The 19,577-nt window shown below is 43.3% G+C and overlaps 1 protein-coding gene across 2 annotated transcripts in view; it reads right to left on the reverse strand.

The window, feature by feature from the left end:
- Window positions 1-3,825: 3,825 nt before the first annotated feature.
- LOC138966757 (intraflagellar transport protein 172 homolog) overlaps window positions 3,826-19,577 on the reverse strand; it is a 60,165-nt gene continuing 44,413 nt past the window's right edge. For both annotated transcript variants that reach the window (XM_070339089.1, XM_070339088.1), the window contains 8 exons: window positions 18,245-18,448; window positions 17,782-17,892; window positions 16,381-16,596; window positions 15,824-15,883; window positions 15,310-15,408; window positions 5,575-5,728; window positions 5,073-5,164; window positions 3,826-4,618 (listed from right to left, as the gene is read on the reverse strand). In XM_070339089.1, the coding sequence (XP_070195190.1) occupies window positions 4,529-4,618; window positions 5,073-5,164; window positions 5,575-5,728; window positions 15,310-15,408; window positions 15,824-15,883; window positions 16,381-16,596; window positions 17,782-17,892; window positions 18,245-18,448 (1,026 nt within the window). In that variant the 3' untranslated portion in view covers window positions 3,826-4,528. The remainder of the gene's footprint in view (window positions 4,619-5,072; window positions 5,165-5,574; window positions 5,729-15,309; window positions 15,409-15,823; window positions 15,884-16,380; window positions 16,597-17,781; window positions 17,893-18,244; window positions 18,449-19,577) is intronic.

Here is a 19,577-nt window from a genome sequence, read left to right on the forward strand (position 1 = left end):
GGTACCCGGGGGCGGTTCCGTATAAAGAACAACAAGAAGAGCAAACGCTCGATCGAGTCACTTTCGCAGTTCTGAATATTATATGAGGCATCAGATGGACAGGAAGAAATTGCTATTCACAACACAATGCATACCTGAAGCATACCTGTGACCTTGAAAAAGGTCAAAGGTCACCAAAGCAGACGTCAAAGTGTAGAGGTCACTGGGAGTCACGTTCACATAAAATTTGAGCCCGGTCACTTTTATAGTTTCCGAGAAAAGCCCAACGTTAAGTTGTGTGTTGCCGAACAGAAAAGGCTAGTTATCTCCCTTGTTTTTCTGATAACGTTCGTAAAAGGCTACAGATGTAAATACTTTGATGTAAAGAATAATCCTACAAAGTTTCAATCACATCCGATGAACTTTGTCAAAGATATAAAATGTCTAATTTTTCCTTTGACGCTGACCTGTGACCTTGAAAAAGGTCAAAGGTCAACGAAACCATCGTTAAAGTGTAGAGGTCATTGGAGGTCACGACTAAACAAAATATGAGCCCGATCGCTTTGATAGTTTCCGAGAAAAGTCCAACGTTAAGGTGGTGTCTACGGACGGCCGGCCGGACAGACTAACACTGACCGATTACATAGAGTCACATTTTCTCAAGTGACTCAAAAGAAAAACTAAGTTCTCAGGCTTGGAGTTAACCGAAGCCTACGGATAGCGCTCAGCGAGTGACGCGCTACTTGCACAGGTTACGCAAGCTAAGACACCACCGCCTCAGGTGCTTAGCCGAGCGTTGCCTACAAAAAGAGTGGTGACAAAGGAGATTCAATTTTGAAACCCTCCGCAAGTCCACGACCCCGACAGAGGATCTAAGAACATAACATTCAAAGATTTTCCTTAGAAGGCTCAAATCAGCTGAAAATGACACAAACAGTGGCAAAGCTGAAGTAGGAGCTTCCCCATGAGATGCCAACAAAGGCCGAAGTGGGGCAAAAACATCGTTTGCGATAAATCCCAAAAATGATGGAGGAGAAACGGCAGATGACGATGCTACCGCTAACCCTTCAGGGAAATAGCGTGTAGTAACCTCTGCTGTCAGTGATAACAAAGATCGCAGCTTCGCTGAAATCCTCATCATCCTGTTCAGTAGTATCCTAACGATCATCGAAAGGATGAGAACCAGAAACCAATCCCGATGAGGCCACACTTGCCAAAAACCGGGAAAGGATTGGAAAAATTCCCAAAACCCGGAACTCCGTGAACGGATCCTCCATCCACCTGCCTCATGCCAGCTAAAAACTGGAAGAGGAAATGGATGCAGCCTGTGTAGCAGCAGAGGAACCGCAAAAGCGGAACCGGAAGCCAAAGGCTGATGAGTGCCGACTACCAACACCAAAGTGTTAACGGTAGAAGGCTATACCATCCTGTAACCGGAACACACGGCCGCAAAAGCGGAAGCGGAACCAGCCGTGGATTGGTAAGCAACAGAACCAACCGGATGCATAGAAATGCACCGAAAGATCCTGTTGTATCTTGAAGCCACCCCAGCTGCCAAAGCCACCGCATCTGACAGCCTTCGCGGCAAAAGAATCCAGTACCTTTAGCCTGATAGGCGGCACCATCATCCAGGTAGCCGTCGTGTCCTTCCGAGCACTCCGGAAGCTGGTCCTCGCACTGACTATCAGAGTCAAGCACGGAACCAGCCCTACTACCACCAACTTCCTGCCCCCTGGGCGGAAGCGGAAGCCTTACAACTAGGCCACTGTCTACTGACGTGACGAGCTGCATAGGAACTTCCGTTCGCTTGTCAGGGCCCCTATCACCCACTGACATACCGACTAAGCGGCTGGTGTCAGCAGATGGGTTGGAACTTTCACCCAGGGTTTCAACAAGGGCTACTTTGTCAAGACAACGCTCTACACTTTTGCTGGAGGACCCAGCTACTCGTGTAGTCCACATACCTTGTGCGGAAGACGGAACACCGGAAGGCGAACCATCAACCGGAAACCGTGAGATCCCATCCTGAGAGGCATGAACATCCGCCCTCGTAACAGTAGCAGCCGGGGATGAACGAACACTGGCCAGAGACGAAGCATCCGCAACCCCGGCCGGAAGTGCACGTAGCTCTGCCTTTGTTGACGAAACTTCGGCCGCCAAAGCAGAAACCTGTGAGCTTAAAGTCACAAGCAAAGCGGCCACGTCTGCGGACGCAAGCCCAGAAACTACAGGGGAGGCATCCCCTACAACATGCTTATCACCGAGAACGGACTTATCCGTAGGCTCGGGCAAGTAAACAACAACATCAATACATTTCTTTGATTCCGTATCCAAAAGAGACACGGACGCTTGGCCGGGCGCTTTAGATTTACAAGAACTTTTAGGAGAGGGCAAAGCAGCTACCTGCTTAGGCGTTGACCTCTTCCCGTTCGCATTGTCGGCCATGACAAAAACAACTCACAAACAATTTTGAGAAAAATTTTGCAAGTCCAAAACGAAACCAACAATGCCGCCAAAATCAAGGTAATCAATGGAAAGATCTCACCTCAACAACGATGCGAAGTCCGGAGACAAGAAGAAACCAAGAGGAACACAAACCCGGTTGGGAAGACCAAGAAAGTAGGCTGAAAACAGCCGGAGCGTACAACATGCGACCAGTTCAACTGAGCGCTGAGAGTAGAATGAGAATATGGTGACGTATGCGCGCGCATACAGAAGGCAGCCTCGCTTTCGAGCTGGCCTAGACACCCTTACGGGTCTCAGGTCACTCTTTTTTAGAGGCGTCTTCCTTGTTACCAAGGGGACGCGTACAGCGGAATCAGCACTGAACTATGGGTTAATTGCTATATGTGAGTTGGGTAAGATATGTAATTTAATCAGTTGTATGCAAATAAGGTGCATTGGGCATGTGTTACCGAGACAATTGTGTCAGCGCTATTTTTGGCTACGAGGTTCCGACCAACCTTTGGTTTTACTAGTCTTGGTGAAAAAAATGCAGTGCAAACAATTTCATTCTGTGAATTCTACAGATTGACTAAATGTATCAATTTCGCTGTACGCGACTTGTTTTTCATTCTCTCCGTGTACAGCAGCAATACCATGATGTTAATTGCATTGCAAACAAGCTGTAACACCACCTACACTGATTTGGAGTTTTGTAAGTTATGTCTGCAGTATCAGGATGTTATTCGGTGTTGAAATAACCACACGGTATACCGTGGTTGCACTAGGCAAATCTGTCCGAAGCGGTTGCAACCTTATTTTTCTGTCCGAAGGGAGACACGCGACGTAAGTTTCTGCACAAAATCACCTGCAATTCCTCACAAATGACATATCATCACAAAACTACCGTTTGTACTTTGGCCTTATGTGCAAATTTTGACTTTCCGCAGTTACTAGGGAAATTCAAGCACATGAGAAAGGCTGCACGCGATTGTAATGTGATCAATGGTCATTTCTTGACATCTGGGTCAGATGATATGATTTAAAGTGGTGCAGGAGCATCATATTTTGTAGTTATTGTAAGTTATGGCTCCGAAATCGCGAATTTGAGCTTCATGACGCAATCTCATACATTGCGCAGTGAGTATCTTCCCAAGTCGACCATATGAAAACGACATAACTCTGGAACTTAATTTTTTGTGCAAGCCTCACGATAGTCTATTATTTGATGGCATGATTTTGTATTTAATGCCATATTGCCAAGATTCTAAATAATAACTGAACAGCCCTTGTACAATTCTAATTTATGGTGCTAATGTGTGTGTTCAGGAAAACTGAACACAGAGAGAGAGAGAGAGAGAGAGAGAGAGAGAGAGAGAGAGAGAGATGTTTGACAAATTACAGTTGGACTGCAGCAAAAGTTTATTCATTTTACCAACAACAATAATTATTCAAACAGTTACATCCCACTTTAAACCCTTGCTGAAGTAAAAAAAAGTATCACAGTGTTAGCAAATGTTGCTGAATATCACAACCACAAAACAAATGAAAATCAATTCAAAGAAAGGTCACAATAATTTACCAGAAAACTTACAATTAGCACAGACCTCAGTAAGTATAAGTTGTCATGGCTTGCATTTGTTGATAATTAAAAAAACGAAAAAAACAAATACACAAACAATGTCAGAAAATAAACAATATCTGCAAAAGCAAAGTGGACCAATAACCTTTCCATTTGTGAAGACAGAATAACTCAAAATCCTTGGACGGAGCATATCTCATCAAGATTTCTTCACAATAATAAAAGTTCAGATTCACAACACCCATTTCACCTCTCAACTCATTATCATTATCAGGAGTTCTTCCCTGTGTTGCAAGTATTTAATCATGAATTTGCAATTAAGCTTGAAATATGAATAGTCTGAAAAAAGGTACGCTTAAAACAAATGTCTTTGTTGTTGTCTTTGCATTGTTGTCATACTGTCAGGTCCTTATCTTTCACTTTTTATTCTTGACAGCACCAAAACCATCTGATATTCAAACACACTAAATGTTCATCAAGGACTGTCAAACAGAGTTGTTGCTGTTGTTGCTGGTGTTGTTGAAGTTACTGGAAGGAGTAGCTGGGGTTGGGTGTGGCACCGCACCATTTGCCCACAAACTTCAGCACGTCCTGCAGCTCTGGACTGTGTGACACCTATAAAACAAACAACATAACACCATTTAAAATACTGATTGTTCAGGAAATGACTCATGTCCTCCCAAGCTGTAAAAACAAGAATGAATTGACATATTTCTATTGTATTTAACTTATCCACATTCAAAAGAATAACGCAATGATAAAAACATTTCTTTGTCAATGTGATGTATTTTCTGTTACCTACGATAATGCAAAACAATTGTTCTTATTTTTGCACAAACAATACATTCTTGAGTCTTGAAACGTACAGAAGGTCCTTTAATTAATGCTAAGAGCTAGGTCAGAAGCAACCTTCCCTGAAAATACACTTTTCAATGAGTCCATAACATTTTCTGCATTGTTTACACACAAAATAGAGGGGGAAAAAGATGGTTTAGATGACACAGACTTCGATGAAATCAGCAAATTATCTGAATACTATCATGCCTGGTGTATGACATAATATACTGACCTTGGTGGCCATGAGGAACTTGTTCCAGTCGTCCTTGTTGGCCACCTTGTTGGTGTTCTTGAATTCCACCTTGTTACGCAGCACTGGGTACCCTGAAAACACACACACCAACACCATGACAGGCATCCTTTCTGTTGTTTCTGAACCAAGTGTAATTTTTGGCCCACATCAACACATTTTTTTTTATCACTGCCATTATTGTGCAGCTACAGTCACTAAAGCAGAAATTGACTTTGAAAACACCACACATTAAATGTCATGGATTTCATCCATGGTTTCAAAAGTAGACACCTGTTCAATACACACACATTGCTTCTGTGCCACGATCTTCTGCTTTGCTTTTATACCATAAGAAGCACACAGAATTCACCCATATTGTCTGGATCAAGTGGGTTTTTGGTCAGGGTGATTTTGATTCAAGATGACATTTGAGAAAGTTCAATCTGCTGGGAATCTGTGAAAATCATGTAACGGACTCAAAACATCGGAACAAAATATTTACCCGAGATGACACAGGGCAGAGATCTGATACCAGTGTCAGTAGCCACTAGCGAGGCCTCGTAGGTTCCTCGTTCATCTTTGGGCAGCGACTGTTCCACCTTCTGGTCCATGGACACTGCCAGCACCCATTCCTTGATGTCCTCATGCTGCTGGGACTGTGTGAGTTTTGAGGCAGGTGAATGCACAGATTACATAAAACAAATCAACTCTAATGCTTGACTAAAGTTTATCAAATAAAATAAATACAGTCAAACCCCTCTTTTAAGACCCTCCAATTTAAGACCCATTCCGTTTAAAGACCCATTCCGTTTAAAGACTGTGCATGCCGATGTGGCATGCAGTCACCTACTTTTGTTGTAATTACGTTTGCTCAAGCCATTGCACGATGTAAAGAGAAGTAAACCGTGTTTTTATTGTAGCACCTTGTTGTGACCCGTTTTGTGGAGCGTTAATATTTTTACGTGAGATTCACGTGCTCCTTGTTCAGTTGTTGTGACCTGGTTTTGGTCGGAGCGTCACAAACTGCGTCGTTTAGTCTTAGAACACCGTGAGATTCACGTGCTATTTTTCGTGTCTTGATTTTGAGGTGAGCCCTGCGAATCTGCGTTGCAAGTTTTAGAATACGTGTGACTCACGTGTTTTTAGCTTTGTGATGTCAGCTAGTTCCTTGATGTTCTTTCTGTTAAATATACCGTTTTAAGTTTTGGGCATGCACGGAGTGCGTGATCGGTTACTGATTGGTTGTAAAATAGTAGTTTCACCCGATTCTGTCTTAGGAATGTTGTTGGTTGGTCAATCCGGTGACCTTTGACTTTTGAATAACTATTCCATGTTAGGTTTTTGTTTCCATAAATACCGCTGCTTGACTCCTGTCTCGTCAGTCGATCTGAGGGTTTTAGGAAGCGTTTGGTTTTGATGTAAACGTATGAAGGTTATTAAGTGAACCAACGGAGTGTTTCTTATGTTTTAACGTCAACGTAATGTTCTTGGAGACAGTTGTTTCTCAAGTGTGAATCGTTTTGTGCCCTTCGTTTGTGAGGCAACACGTTTTGGTACTGCTGGTCAACCCACACAGCGCATAAGGTAATTTTGTTGTTACTTGTTTTGTGTTGTGTTTTGGTCGCCATTTTGTAATGACTTTGTGAGTTGTTTATGTATAACGTGAGTTGAAAGTCTGACTTGTTGTAGTGTTTCTTTATTGTGTGTTCAACTGTTCTAGTGTTGTGAACGTACAGCAATGATTTGTAGACGCTAGAAAGTCGCTAATGTTTATAATGATAACTTGTGTTTTCTGTGGTTAACGAAGTTCGAAGTGAAACGTTTTCTCCGACTTTTTCAGCCTTACGTTAAAAGAATTTAGGTAAAAGAAGCTTGCGGTCTGTGGTGATCGTTTGTAAACGGGCTTATTTCTTGTAACGTTATTGAGGGAAAGTGGATGAGTAAATATCTTGTTTGTGACTTTGATTAACGCAGGAACGTTGTCGTTAGACTTTTTTGGTATGACAGTTTGCTTTGTATTCCTGGCCTGATGAGTCAACGTTTTGTATTTTTCTGAAACTAGCCATTTTGGTTTTAAACGTATGTATGCTAAGTTTCTTGAGTATTCTTAGTGCTTATGGTATTGTTGAACGTACGGAACGTAATTCTTTATTGTTGTTGAACGTACAGAACGTAACTCTTTATTGTTGTTGAAGGACTAACCAACGAGTGTTTGGTAATTGTAACTTTCTTGTCTGTTTGTCTTCTCCTGTCTTGTGATTGTTTATTTTTCTTGTTTTTACTTCTCGTGTCTTGTTAATGCATTTGATACTTTTGCCATGTCTAATAATTTGTTTTCTTTTCTCTTTTTCTTTCTGTTCATAAGTTTTTTACCGCAATACGTGGTACTGTAACGATATATATACATTACTGATCCCTAGTGTCAGATGTAAAATAATAAACCAGTACTTTTGCGCGTTATCGCTTGTAACCTGTGTTTGTCATTTCGTATGAACAATATGTAGTACCAGCCTCGCTCACGAAGGCGCGCACAGTAAAAAACTTTAGTTGCTGTCGCCCAGTAAAAAACTTTAGTTGCTGTCGCCCAGTAAAAAACTTAGCTGCTGACGCCCAGTGAAAGAACTTTAGCTAAAGTAAACAAACTTAGCTGAAGTCCAGCCAAGTGAATGTAAAGAACTGTTGTTATTGATGCTCAATGAACGTAAACGTAGCTGTTGATAACCAGCAAAAGACTTTATTGTTACCTGTCACTGTGTTAGTGAACCATAGTTCGACATAGATCAACTTGTCGGTTAGAGATCTTCCTACTCCGTATCCGGCGCATTTTTTGTGACTTTTGTGTATTATCCCAAACGACCCTCAGATCGATTCATTTTACTTTTTAAACAGATAAACCTTATGTAGGTTTTTAGTGCTTTTGAATAAGCGAACATTGTAATGGAGGAGATTCCAGCAGATAAACCATTGGAAGCTTCAGGTTATGACATTAACGGCGATGAAGATGAACATTCTCAAAGGCCTAGGCGTGACATTAAGCCTACTGAAAAAGGTAGAGATTACCAGATTGAGATCAAAACTAGAAACTTTGCAAGACAACGAACACTCTTGGAACGAGCAATCGGTGAGGTAGTAACAGAGCTTAACCAAGAAACTCCTAATCAAGAGTCGTTAACCAGTCAGAAACAAATTGTTTTGAGCATGTACAAGGATCTTGGTGACATAGAGAAAGGTCTTCGTAGTATTGGTAGCGGTGAAACCATTCAGGAAAGTTGGGATGATGTTCAGAGAACAGTTCAGAACATTATGTTTGACATTGATCAAGCTCTTGTCAGACAAACGACTAGTGTGCAGGTGGCTAAGGAGCCTACTTCCAGGCATAGCAGTGTTACACCTAGCGTTGGGTCATCCACCCACAAGTCAGTCAGTGTCAAGCCTGTCAGCCATAAAACGGCTAGCATGAGGTCAGCCATTTACAAGCCAGCTAGCTTCAAGTCAGGCAGCAGAAGATCAGGTAGCTTAGCCGGTTCTCACCCTGAGTCTTTCCGCTCTGGAAGTGTTAGCTCTGAAGAGGCTAAATTGACTCTTAAGCTAGAGGCTGTGTCTATTGGCATTAAGGTCGAAGCAGAAGCCATAAAGGAAGCTCAGCTCAGTGAACTAGATCTCTTGCAACAACAACAAGTTGAGAGGACAGCAGCTAGGAAAGCTAGAGACGCAGCTGTAGCAGCTGAAGCAGTTCTTAAAGAAGCGGAAAGGAAGGCTGAAGCAGATGTTAAAGAAGCTGAAAGGCAGGCTAACGATGCAGCTGTAGCAGCTGAAGCAGTTCTTAAAGAAGCGGAAAGGAAGGCTGAAGCAGATGTTAAAGAAGCTGAAAGGCAGGCTAACGATGCAGCTGAAGCAGCTCTTGATGAACTTAAGCAGAAGAAGGCGTTGAGGTTTATCAAGTTTACTGAACGCCAAAATATCAACAGAGAGCGGCAGGCTAGGATACGGGTACTAGAACAATGTGATACAGTTCAGCAGGATCTCCCTGATCTACCGTCAGTCGATTTGAACACTAGGTTCCACCCTCGTCCTTCCGTTCCCCTGTACAGTCTTGAAGCCCCTCCTTTAAACAATGAACAAACAGCGATAGGAATAGGGACAGGTGCTGCCGTCATTGCTGACCAAGGGACACACCAGCCAGCCTTGGACGCCACGTCTGTTCCTGTCTGTCAAGCTGCCGTCATTGCTGACCAAAGGACACACCAGCCAGCCATGGACTTCACGTCTGTTCCTGTCTGCCAAGCCGCCAGCACCCATGACATCTCGACTGTCAACGTCAACGCTGCTGTCACCAACTTCGTCGCAGGAACCACAACGACTGAGCCACGACAGCACGCGTTACCTGTCGTGGACCTCGTCGTTGGAGTCAGCGCCTCTACAAGCGCCGCTACTACCAACAACGCCACCTACGAGGCGTACGGACCTCAACGTAGAGAGGATGTCAACGCCCCCCATCACGTCGGAATGAGCGCTCCTTTCGTCCATCAGGAGCCCTTCACACCTAACTACACGACGGCTGCAACTACATCCTCCATGCGGCCTACAGCGCTGCTGACCACACTGCAGCACCCTCTCGGTGCATACACTGGTCAGCCGCCTCTGCACAACGTTGGACACTCAACGACAAGCGTCACAGGCTCTCGCCCGCCTGATCTCGACCACACAGGTTGGTCCTATCACCTACCAGAGACAAGGGAAGGTGATGAGACGCAAGAACGACACACCTACTTCCCAGAAGAACGTCACCAACGCATGGACCACAGACGTTTTCAAGTTACCCCACCCTGTTTCCCCTATGATACCCACCTACATCCCAAACCAGAGCCTTTCGTGCCCACATTCCTGGACCCACATCAGACCACCCCCAAAGTTATTTGGGGAAACGAAAACGCAAGGCCCCCTGCGTACATGAACTTTGACAAGGAATGTCATGCAGATCGTCCATTTGCCTCCTACCCCCCGTCTGCGTACTACCAACGTCCACTTGCTACTCCTGCCAAGCAGGACACTCCTATGGACTCTCTTGCCAAAACCCTATCAGACGCTCTGATGATCAACCGTTTGCCGATGCAGGAGCCGTGCATTTTTGTTGGTGATCCTCTCCAATATCCAATTTGGAGGTCGTCGTTTTCGTTCCTCATCGAGAGACAAAACATAACCAGCAGTGAGAAGTTATTGTATCTGCAACGGTACATCGGAGGTCAAGCAAAGGAGGCCGTGACCGGCTTCTTTCTGCTAAGAGAAGGTGATGCCTACGAGAGAGCCATGGAAGTGCTGGAAAATCGGTTCGGCAACTCATACGTCGTTTCGCAAGCTTTCCGGACCAAGCTGGACGAATGGACCCCAGTCAAAAGCAAGGATCCCAAGGGACTCAGAAGTCTGGCCGATTTCTTGCAGCAATGTTCCGTTGCTGCCCAGGAAGTTGGTGGACTGAGCATCCTGGATGATGCCCAGTACCTACGGAAGATCGTCGGAAAGCTCCCAGACTGGATGAGTCACAGATGGTCTAGAACAGTTGCTCGAACCAAGGTTGAAAAGAAGAGGTATCCTCTGTTCAATGAACTCGTGTCGTTCGTTACTCTCGAAGCAGACATTTCTAACGACCCTGTTTTCGGCTTGACAAGTGCATCGGGGACACCAAGAAAGTTCACAACGAACCTGTCAACCCTGACAGAGGATGTCTCCGCATGTCTGCACTGTCAACTTCCGGACCATGACGCTGGGACATGTAAGGAACTCATAGTGAAGCCTCTGGTTGAGATACGAGATTTTCTGTTCAAGAACCGTATCTGCTACGGATGTCTCAGAAGTAAGGATCACCAGAGCCGTCAATGTATGCAGAGACAGACGTGCAAGAAGTGCAAGAAGGCTCATCCCACTTGTCTTCACGATGACAATTTCAAATATCAGAACAGTATGAGTGAAAACAAAGGGGCGAGTGAACACAAGAACAATTACCGTACCTCTGCTGCTGACGTTCAAGAGCCACTGTCATCGTCGACCCCTACGGTGTCTGCTCTTAAGGCCAGCGAGGAAAACAGCATCGGTTTCACGTCTATGATCGTTCCCGTTCTCGTTTCCAGTGACTCTAACCCCAACGTAGAAGTGCTGACGTACGCACTACTGGACACTATGTCCAACGCCACTTTTGTAGTGCAGTCAGTGGCTGAAGAAGTTAGAGCCAAATCGCAGCCGACTACACTCAGGGTCTCCACACTGACTGAGGACAATGCTGTGGTCTCCGGCAGGAAGTACTCTGGATTGCGTGTCCGGTCTCCTTCCTCCAGTGAGTTTGTCAGGCTCCCTTCTGCCATCTCACGACCTTATCTGACCGTTGACCCCACTCATATCCCCACCTCAGAGACTGTCAAAGCTTACCCACATCTCCAACACCTGTCTCCAAAACTGCCCCCCTTGTACCCTGACTGTGAAGCAGGCCTCCTCATCGGCTACGACTGCGCTGAAGCCCTCATGCCCCTAAACGTTGTCCAAGGACTGCCATTTGCAGTAGAGACTAAGTTAGGTTGGAGCATCGTCGGCAAGGCACCGCATTCCGTCGCCTTTGATAGCATAGCCTCGTCCATGCGCGTCATCGTCAAGCCAGGATCGAGGGAAGAAGAACGTGTAGCTCACGTCTACAAGGTACAGGTGGACGAAGTCTCGTGTACTGACCCATTACATGTTATGGAAAGAGACTTTGCAAGTGACTCAGGATCCATGTCCCAGGACGATGTAAAGTTCATGAAGATCGTGAAGGAAAACGTGAAGATCAACGAAGCTGGTCGCTACGAGATGCCCTTACCATTTCGACCAGAGAAACCGTCCCTCCCCGACAACAGAGGTGCCGCAGTCAAGCATCTGAAGGGCCTGAAACGCCAGAAAAAACATGGGTACCGTGATGACTGCGTCAAGTTCATGACATTAATCTTGTACGGGCTGATCGTGATGTGTTTTGCCTCTAGGGCAATCCACATTGAAACCCTGGATGACATGTCAAGTGATTCCATCAACGCCCTACGCATTGTTGTCTCCATGCGAGGAAACATATCACGCATTTGGTGTGACAAAGGAACGAACTTTGTAGGTGCATGCAACGAGTTCAAACTGGCATTGGAATCGGCAGATGGACCACGCCCTTTGACCCCCAACCACGTCCTTACCATGAAGTCAGGTGCCATCCTTCCGCCCCCTGGTGTTTGAAGATCCAGACCTGTACGCCAGGAAACGTTGGCGCTGTGTCCAGCGGATGGCAGACGAATTCTGGCTGCTATGGAAGAGCCAGTACCTTTCACTTTTGCAGAAACGTCGTGTCTGGCAACGTCCCCAGGCAAACGTACAGGTGGGAGATGTTGTTGTCTTGCATGACCAGAACTTGTGCAGATCAGAGTGGTGCATGGCTCGTGTAATCGAAGTGATGCCTGGATCTGATGGACTGGTCAGACGAGTGAAAGTGCATGTTGGAACAAAGGCTCTAGACAATCACGGCCGTCCCACTGGTTATAGTCGCATATTAGAGCGACCGATTCACAAAATGACTGTTAGTAGATTGTGAAAATCACAAAGACAAAGCTGTGTAAGCGAACTGAAAGAACATTGAACTTTGGAGTGTTTTTCCAATTTGACAGTTGTAGATTGTTGCGGTTTGTTTTTATACCAGATGATGTAACGGACATTTATGGCTTAAGTGGTGCGGTTTTTTTTATGCCGTCGAGTAATGACTAACGGCATTTAGTTGAAACGAGATGTGTTGAAACATTGAAAATGATTGAACCGTAATAGTGCTGTGTAAATGTTTTGCAACACAATGGTTTTGAGTTGTAAATTTGAAATGTCTAAATCTGCGTTATTCTTCTTTTGATATAAGGAATGTGTTTGTACAAAGGTTTTTGAAGTAAATTATATTAATATAATTTCCGGTGGGAGTGTGCATGCCGATGTGGCATGCAGTCACCTACTTTTGTTGTAATTACGTTTGCTCAAGCCATTGCACGATGTAAAGAGAAGTAAACCGTGTTTTTATTGTAGCACCTTGTTGTGACCCGTTTTGTGGAGCGTTAATATTTTTACGTGAGATTCACGTGCTCCTTGTTCAGTTGTTGTGACCTGGTTTTGGTCGGAGCGTCACAAACTGCGTCGTTTAGTCTTAGAACACCGTGAGATTCACGTGCTATTTTTCGTGTCTTGATTTTGAGGTGAGCCCTGCGAATCTGCGTTGCAAGTTTTAGAATACGTGTGACTCACGTGTTTTTAGCTTTGTGATGTCAGCTAGTTCCTTGATGTTCTTTCTGTTAAATATACCGTTTTAAGTTTTGGGCATGCACGGAGTGCGTGATCGGTTACTGATTGGTTGTAAAATAGTAGTTTCACCCGATTCTGTCTTAGGAATGTTGTTGGTTGGTCAATCCGGTGACCTTTGACTTTTGAATAACTATTCCATGTTAGGTTTTTGTTTCCATAAATACCGCTGCTTGACTCCTGTCTCGTCAGTCGATCTGAGGGTTTTAGGAAGCGTTTGGTTTTGATGTAAACGTATGAAGGTTATTAAGTGAACCAACGGAGTGTTTCTTATGTTTTAACGTCAACGTAATGTTCTTGGAGACAGTTGTTTCTCAAGTGTGAATCGTTTTGTGCCCTTCGTTTGTGAGGCAACACGTTTTGGTACTGCTGGTCAACCCACACAGCGCATAAGGTAATTTTGTTGTTACTTGTTTTGTGTTGTGTTTTGGTCGCCATTTTGTAATGACTTTGTGAGTTGTTTATGTATAACGTGAGTTGAAAGTCTGACTTGTTGTAGTGTTTCTTTATTGTGTGTTCAACTGTTCTAGTGTTGTGAACGTACAGCAATGATTTGTAGACGCTAGAAAGTCGCTAATGTTTATAATGATAACTTGTGTTTTCTGTGGTTAACGAAGTTCGAAGTGAAACGTTTTCTCCGACTTTTTCAGCCTTACGTTAAAAGAATTTAGGTAAAAGAAGCTTGCGGTCTGTGGTGATCGTTTGTAAACGGGCTTATTTCTTGTAACGTTATTGAGGGAAAGTGGATGAGTAAATATCTTGTTTGTGACTTTGATTAACGCAGGAACGTTGTCGTTAGACTTTTTTGGTATGACAGTTTGCTTTGTATTCCTGGCCTGATGAGTCAACGTTTTGTATTTTTCTGAAACTAGCCATTTTGGTTTTAAACGTATGTATGCTAAGTTTCTTGAGTATTCTTAGTGCTTATGGTATTGTTGAACGTACGGAACGTAATTCTTTATTGTTGTTGAACGTACAGAACGTAACTCTTTATTGTTGTTGAAGGACTAACCAACGAGTGTTTGGTAATTGTAACTTTCTTGTCTGTTTGTCTTCTCCTGTCTTGTGATTGTTTATTTTTCTTGTTTTTACTTCTCGTGTCTTGTTAATGCATTTGATACTTTTGCCATGTCTAATAATTTGTTTTCTTTTCTCTTTTTCTTTCTGTTCATAAGTTTTTTACCGCAATACGTGGTACTGTAACGATATATATACATTACTGATCCCTAGTGTCAGATGTAAAATAATAAACCAGTACTTTTGCGCGTTATCGCTTGTAACCTGTGTTTGTCATTTCGTATGAACAATATGTAGTACCAGCCTCGCTCACGAAGGCGCGCACAAAGACCCATTCCGTTTAAAGACCCATTCCGTTTAAAGACACATTCCGTTTAAAGACCTTGTTTTCTCAGACTTTCTGTTCATGTCACCTCTGTAAATGTACCCCTATTCTAAGACTCCCTCACTTTTAAGACCTGATTTTCTCAGATTTGTGGAGGTCTCAAAAGGGGGGTTCCACTGTACCTGGGGGCAACAAATGCAAAACATACCACTCCTCACCCCCCCCCCCCGCCCCCCTCTTTACATCCTATGACTTTCATATTAGATAAAAAGAGCAAATGATTTTACCCCATGAAATATTACAGATCTAAGGAAATTTTTGTCTGATACAGTCTTGATCACATCAGCTAGTAATTCAGGAAAAACTAAAAACACACCCCAAGCCTTAGATTAACAAATAAAACAAAAATAAAACACAACAACAATCATTTTAGGTATCGTTCTTCTTCAACAATAATAATATTTTCATTACAAAAATAAGTATGAGAGCTATGTCAGTGGTTAATGCTGGAAAAAAGTCACGGACATGCATCACTGTGCACAGGCAAGTATGACTTACAGTGAGATAAGGTTTCTCTGGTAGTGGAATCTCAAAGGGAATGTCTGTCTCGGAGAAGTCACTGTGGTCAAGCATGTCCAGCGTTCCCTCCTCTATGGCCTGTGTTGAAAGGTAGATAAACGAACATTATGCAGGCATATATCAGAAGAACAGCTGAAAAGAGAAATAAGTACGAGGACCCAGAAGTATCCTCAACTAGAAAATCTATTCAGTTAATATCAACGATGAGAGTAAGGCTCAACAATAGACAAACTTGATTGCTTCAATACATGGGCGGAATAAAATGTCACCAGGATAAAGGAAAGACAAAATAAAACCTCATGCAAAGACATGAAAGACTGATAAAGGGATAAGAAGAGTGGGGAGAAATCGTTTTGGAAGGAGAGAAAAAGAAGAAAACAATAAATGTAAGAAGCAAATTTAAAACAATATATTTTTTCTATCACATTTTAATGATTTTATATCATGAAAATTAGGATCACAATATAATCCAGAAAAAGAAAAACTGCCTTACCTCACTGATGTCAAGGTATCTGTTCAGGAAGACAAAGGCCATGTTCTCCCAGCCAATGTTCTGTCAAAGACAAAAAGAAAAATACAAAATAATTAGTCCCAGTCATCCCAGCAATTGAGACAAGGATCTTTAACTAAAAAGCCTGCAAGGTGAAATATATTTCTGTGACACGCAAAGGGAGCCTTGAGCATTCAAACACATCAAATCAACAATCATATACCAAACAATCCAACAAAAATCTCCCATATTTCACTGAGCTCAGTTCAATTAATATTCCAACGAAGAAGTTTTAATCATTTTCATGGGGGCTTTACTTCACAAGCTGAATAATTGAATCTACTTTTTATTTTATTTCATTTTATTTTAGGCATAATCCTCTGGATTCACGGAAGTGTATTGCCACCTCCACAGTCATGCACCTCCTCCAAAACTATTTAGTTTCTTACATGTGAGATTATTCAACCTCAACATTTTCACACACAAAAAATCGTCCTTTCCCACATGATACAGTATAACCCACACTTGCACCATAAAACATCAAACAAATGAGTACTAACCCTGCAAATGATTCCAGCCTCATAGAACGCCTTGTCGGCAGGAACCATGTCGGTGTGCCGCAGCATAGAGACGCTGAGTTTGCCCGCAATGCTCTCCAGTGATTTTTGGGTCAGTGCAGCGCTGCGAGTGCAGTAGTAGTGAGCGATCACAAGCATCGTCTCAAACTCCTCGTGCTGTGGGCTGTTGGCATCTGACGACTTCGTGAAGTGTTCACACTGTCAGGGGGAAAAAATGGCATTCACTAATGATTGTTGGCTCACGTAAGTGTAGCCTATGCGATGCTAACTTTTGTCTGTCTGTGCGTGCGTGCGTATGTGCGTATGTGCGTGTGTATGTCTGTGGTAGAAACTCTAACATTTGAAGACGTCACATTACATTGACGTCACATTATGACGTAAGAGGGTTAGACGTCACGCGAAGGAAGTACTGAAAGTCTCGGTCATTATCATTTTGAGCGGGCCGAGACTAGTTGGCAATCGTGTCCCTGTAAGTAGGCTACATGCAGACAGACAGATCTAGATCTAGTGTCTCGCTTTCTTGCACAGTTTCACCTATGCTCTTTCTCTGTGTGTGTGTGTGTGTGTGTGTGTGTGAGTGTGTGTGTGTGTGTTACTGTTTGTCGATTTCTTACGTGAGCCTTGAAGGCTTCGCCTCTTGTTTTTTTGGTTTTTTTGCAGCAGCGGAAAACCTTTCATGTATCAAAAAACAATAGTTATTTGAACGTTTCATTATAGACCAAACAAATTACTCCCCAGTACACTGATCTGGCGGTCTTAAAGGCAAAGTAAGCAGACAAACAAAAACAAATTATGCTGATGAACAGAAAATGAATGGTTCCTTTTGTCAACAACTAAACTTGCCAACCTAATTTGTCTCTTGATTCTTGAATGAGTTTCAAACATTAGCAGTATATCTGTTTTGGATTTCATCTTTCATAGAGTGAATGTCTGTAACATATCTGCATACTCAGACAATCCACTCAAAGCTTCTCAGCTGGATTATTGTGCACTTGACACTACCACAGTGTCTGTGAGTAGATCAACAGAAATATCCACTGGTATCAGCAGAGAAAATAGTAAACGCATAAAAGAAACTGGGAGTCTGCTTTTTCAGTTGGTAAAGCACTGCATGGACTTGTGAGCCTGGGTTCACATGTTCAAACCCAGGCCAGGACGGACACGGGTCAACTTGAATTGATGACTCAGAGACGGAATCCAAATCTCACCCCTGTGTCACTGCCATTGCACATAAAATATCTCATTCATTCTGTCAGAAATGCAGGTGGCTGATTACACTTTAACAATTACAAACCTAGGCAGCACAACTGTTGTGAAATGCTTCCAGCAATAGGGAAATAAAGTATCAATCAATCAATCAATCAATCAATCAATAAAACTGACCAGATCCAGCATCATGTCCCTGAGGTCAGCCCACACCTTGTAGGCCTCTGGCTTGTTCAGGTCTCGTCGGTTGATCATGTCTGTGAATATGCGCTTGTAGATGTTGAAGTTCTGTGCGACAAACCACAGGGAGAAAATGCACAAAACATTCTATACTGACAAATGGCTGTAGTATTTTTTCAAGACAAAATAAAAGGAAAGAAAAGAAGAAAAGAAAGAATTAGAAAGAAAGAATGAAAGAAATAATCAACGAAAAGAAGAAGAAAGCAAGCTGAAAAGAAAGAATATTTTTTGATAATCATGACAATTCATGTGTGCAGTGTTTTTTTCCCGTTTACCTTTTTGTTCTATAAACGCAAGCGGTATTTACCTTAAAGACTGATCAAACCAATTTGAAATTGTTTTAGTTGACAAATACCAAACATCTACAACAAGGGTAGGAACAAAACATCCAGATTCTTACCTGTGGTTGAGCAGGTGTGCCATACTTAGCGTAGAGCTCCATAGCGGCCTGAGAGTTGCTGGCCTTGATGAGATGCGTGGCGTAGAGGGCGACATATTTGTGCAGCACCTGGTAGTTCTGCTGCTCCGCCATCTGCAGACACTTGTCCCACTCACCCTTGTCCGCAAACATGTCCAGCGCCCCTATCACGTCCACATTTGCCAGCTGAAAATCACAAAACGTCAATGTTGGTTTGTCCTTGATCTGCTCACCTGATAAACAGTCAGGGCTCCCCACAGAGAGTCCATCTTAAACAGGGTCCTGAAACCCCCAGTTTTAATGTATAGGGGGTCCTTTAAAGAACCCCTTTAGTGGAACTTTTGAGGGTCTGAAGACCAGAAAGTTCATCATAGTCTTGCTTTCTGAAGGTACATACCTCACCAACACATGATTAAATTACATATTCTTACTCCGAATCACATAAAAGCATTGACGCAGTCTTACATGCAAAAGGTCTGAAAAGGCTACCCGTCTTAAACAATTTTAAAGGGGAGCAACCCAACACAAAAAGTGTAAACAGGCAAGGTAGTGACCATCTACCCAGGGAGTTACCTCCCATCTAGGGTTATGTGACGTCACTTCCCCCTGTAAACACCACATGCTTCATACGACATTTCAGCCTACAGCAGAGAGGTCGTCGAATTTTTTGGCTCCGTGTGTGGCTGAGTGCTGGTGTTTGTAAGGACACCCACCGGCCGCCTAACCCGTCTTAACGGCTTGCCTTTACGTGTTTGGTGAGCTCTTTCCATTTTGGTCATTATTTTGACAAGAATGTTGTTGTAGTTGCTGACTTTTCGTCCGTTTTTGCGGACTTGTAAAATTTTTCAGTAACGCATTTTGGGGCTCCACGTTTGCTTGTCAGCTTAGCTGACGGCGAATGTGGCACGGCCTATATTTTGGATAGGTAAACCTTATTTTACCTCTTTACTTGCCTTCTGCTTTGTTAGTTGGTAAGCGCTTCCTTTTTTAGTCATTAGTTTGACAGGAAGGTTGTTGTAGTTGCTAAATTTTCCGTCCGTTTTGGACTTGTTAATTTTCAGTAACTCTTTGTTTGCCGCCTGTTGTCTGCGTCAGCGTGTCTGACGGTGAGATAACATGGCTAGGTGTGTGTCATTGGTCTTTCAGACCATTGGCATTTGTTGTTGTTTCGTACTAAGCATGTATAACCGCTTTGTCCGTTACTTATTCTGCCCCAAATGAATTTGGGGGGCAGTTTAGCACGTCTGTGACGTGTCTTGCTTCTTGCTTTCCCTCTCGGCATCGGAGCGCGGCGCTCTGGTGTCTATACTGTTTT

Source organism: Littorina saxatilis, linkage group LG5 (genome assembly GCF_037325665.1).
Source record: "Littorina saxatilis isolate snail1 linkage group LG5, US_GU_Lsax_2.0, whole genome shotgun sequence".
NCBI lineage: Eukaryota > Metazoa > Mollusca > Gastropoda > Littorinimorpha > Littorinidae > Littorina > Littorina saxatilis.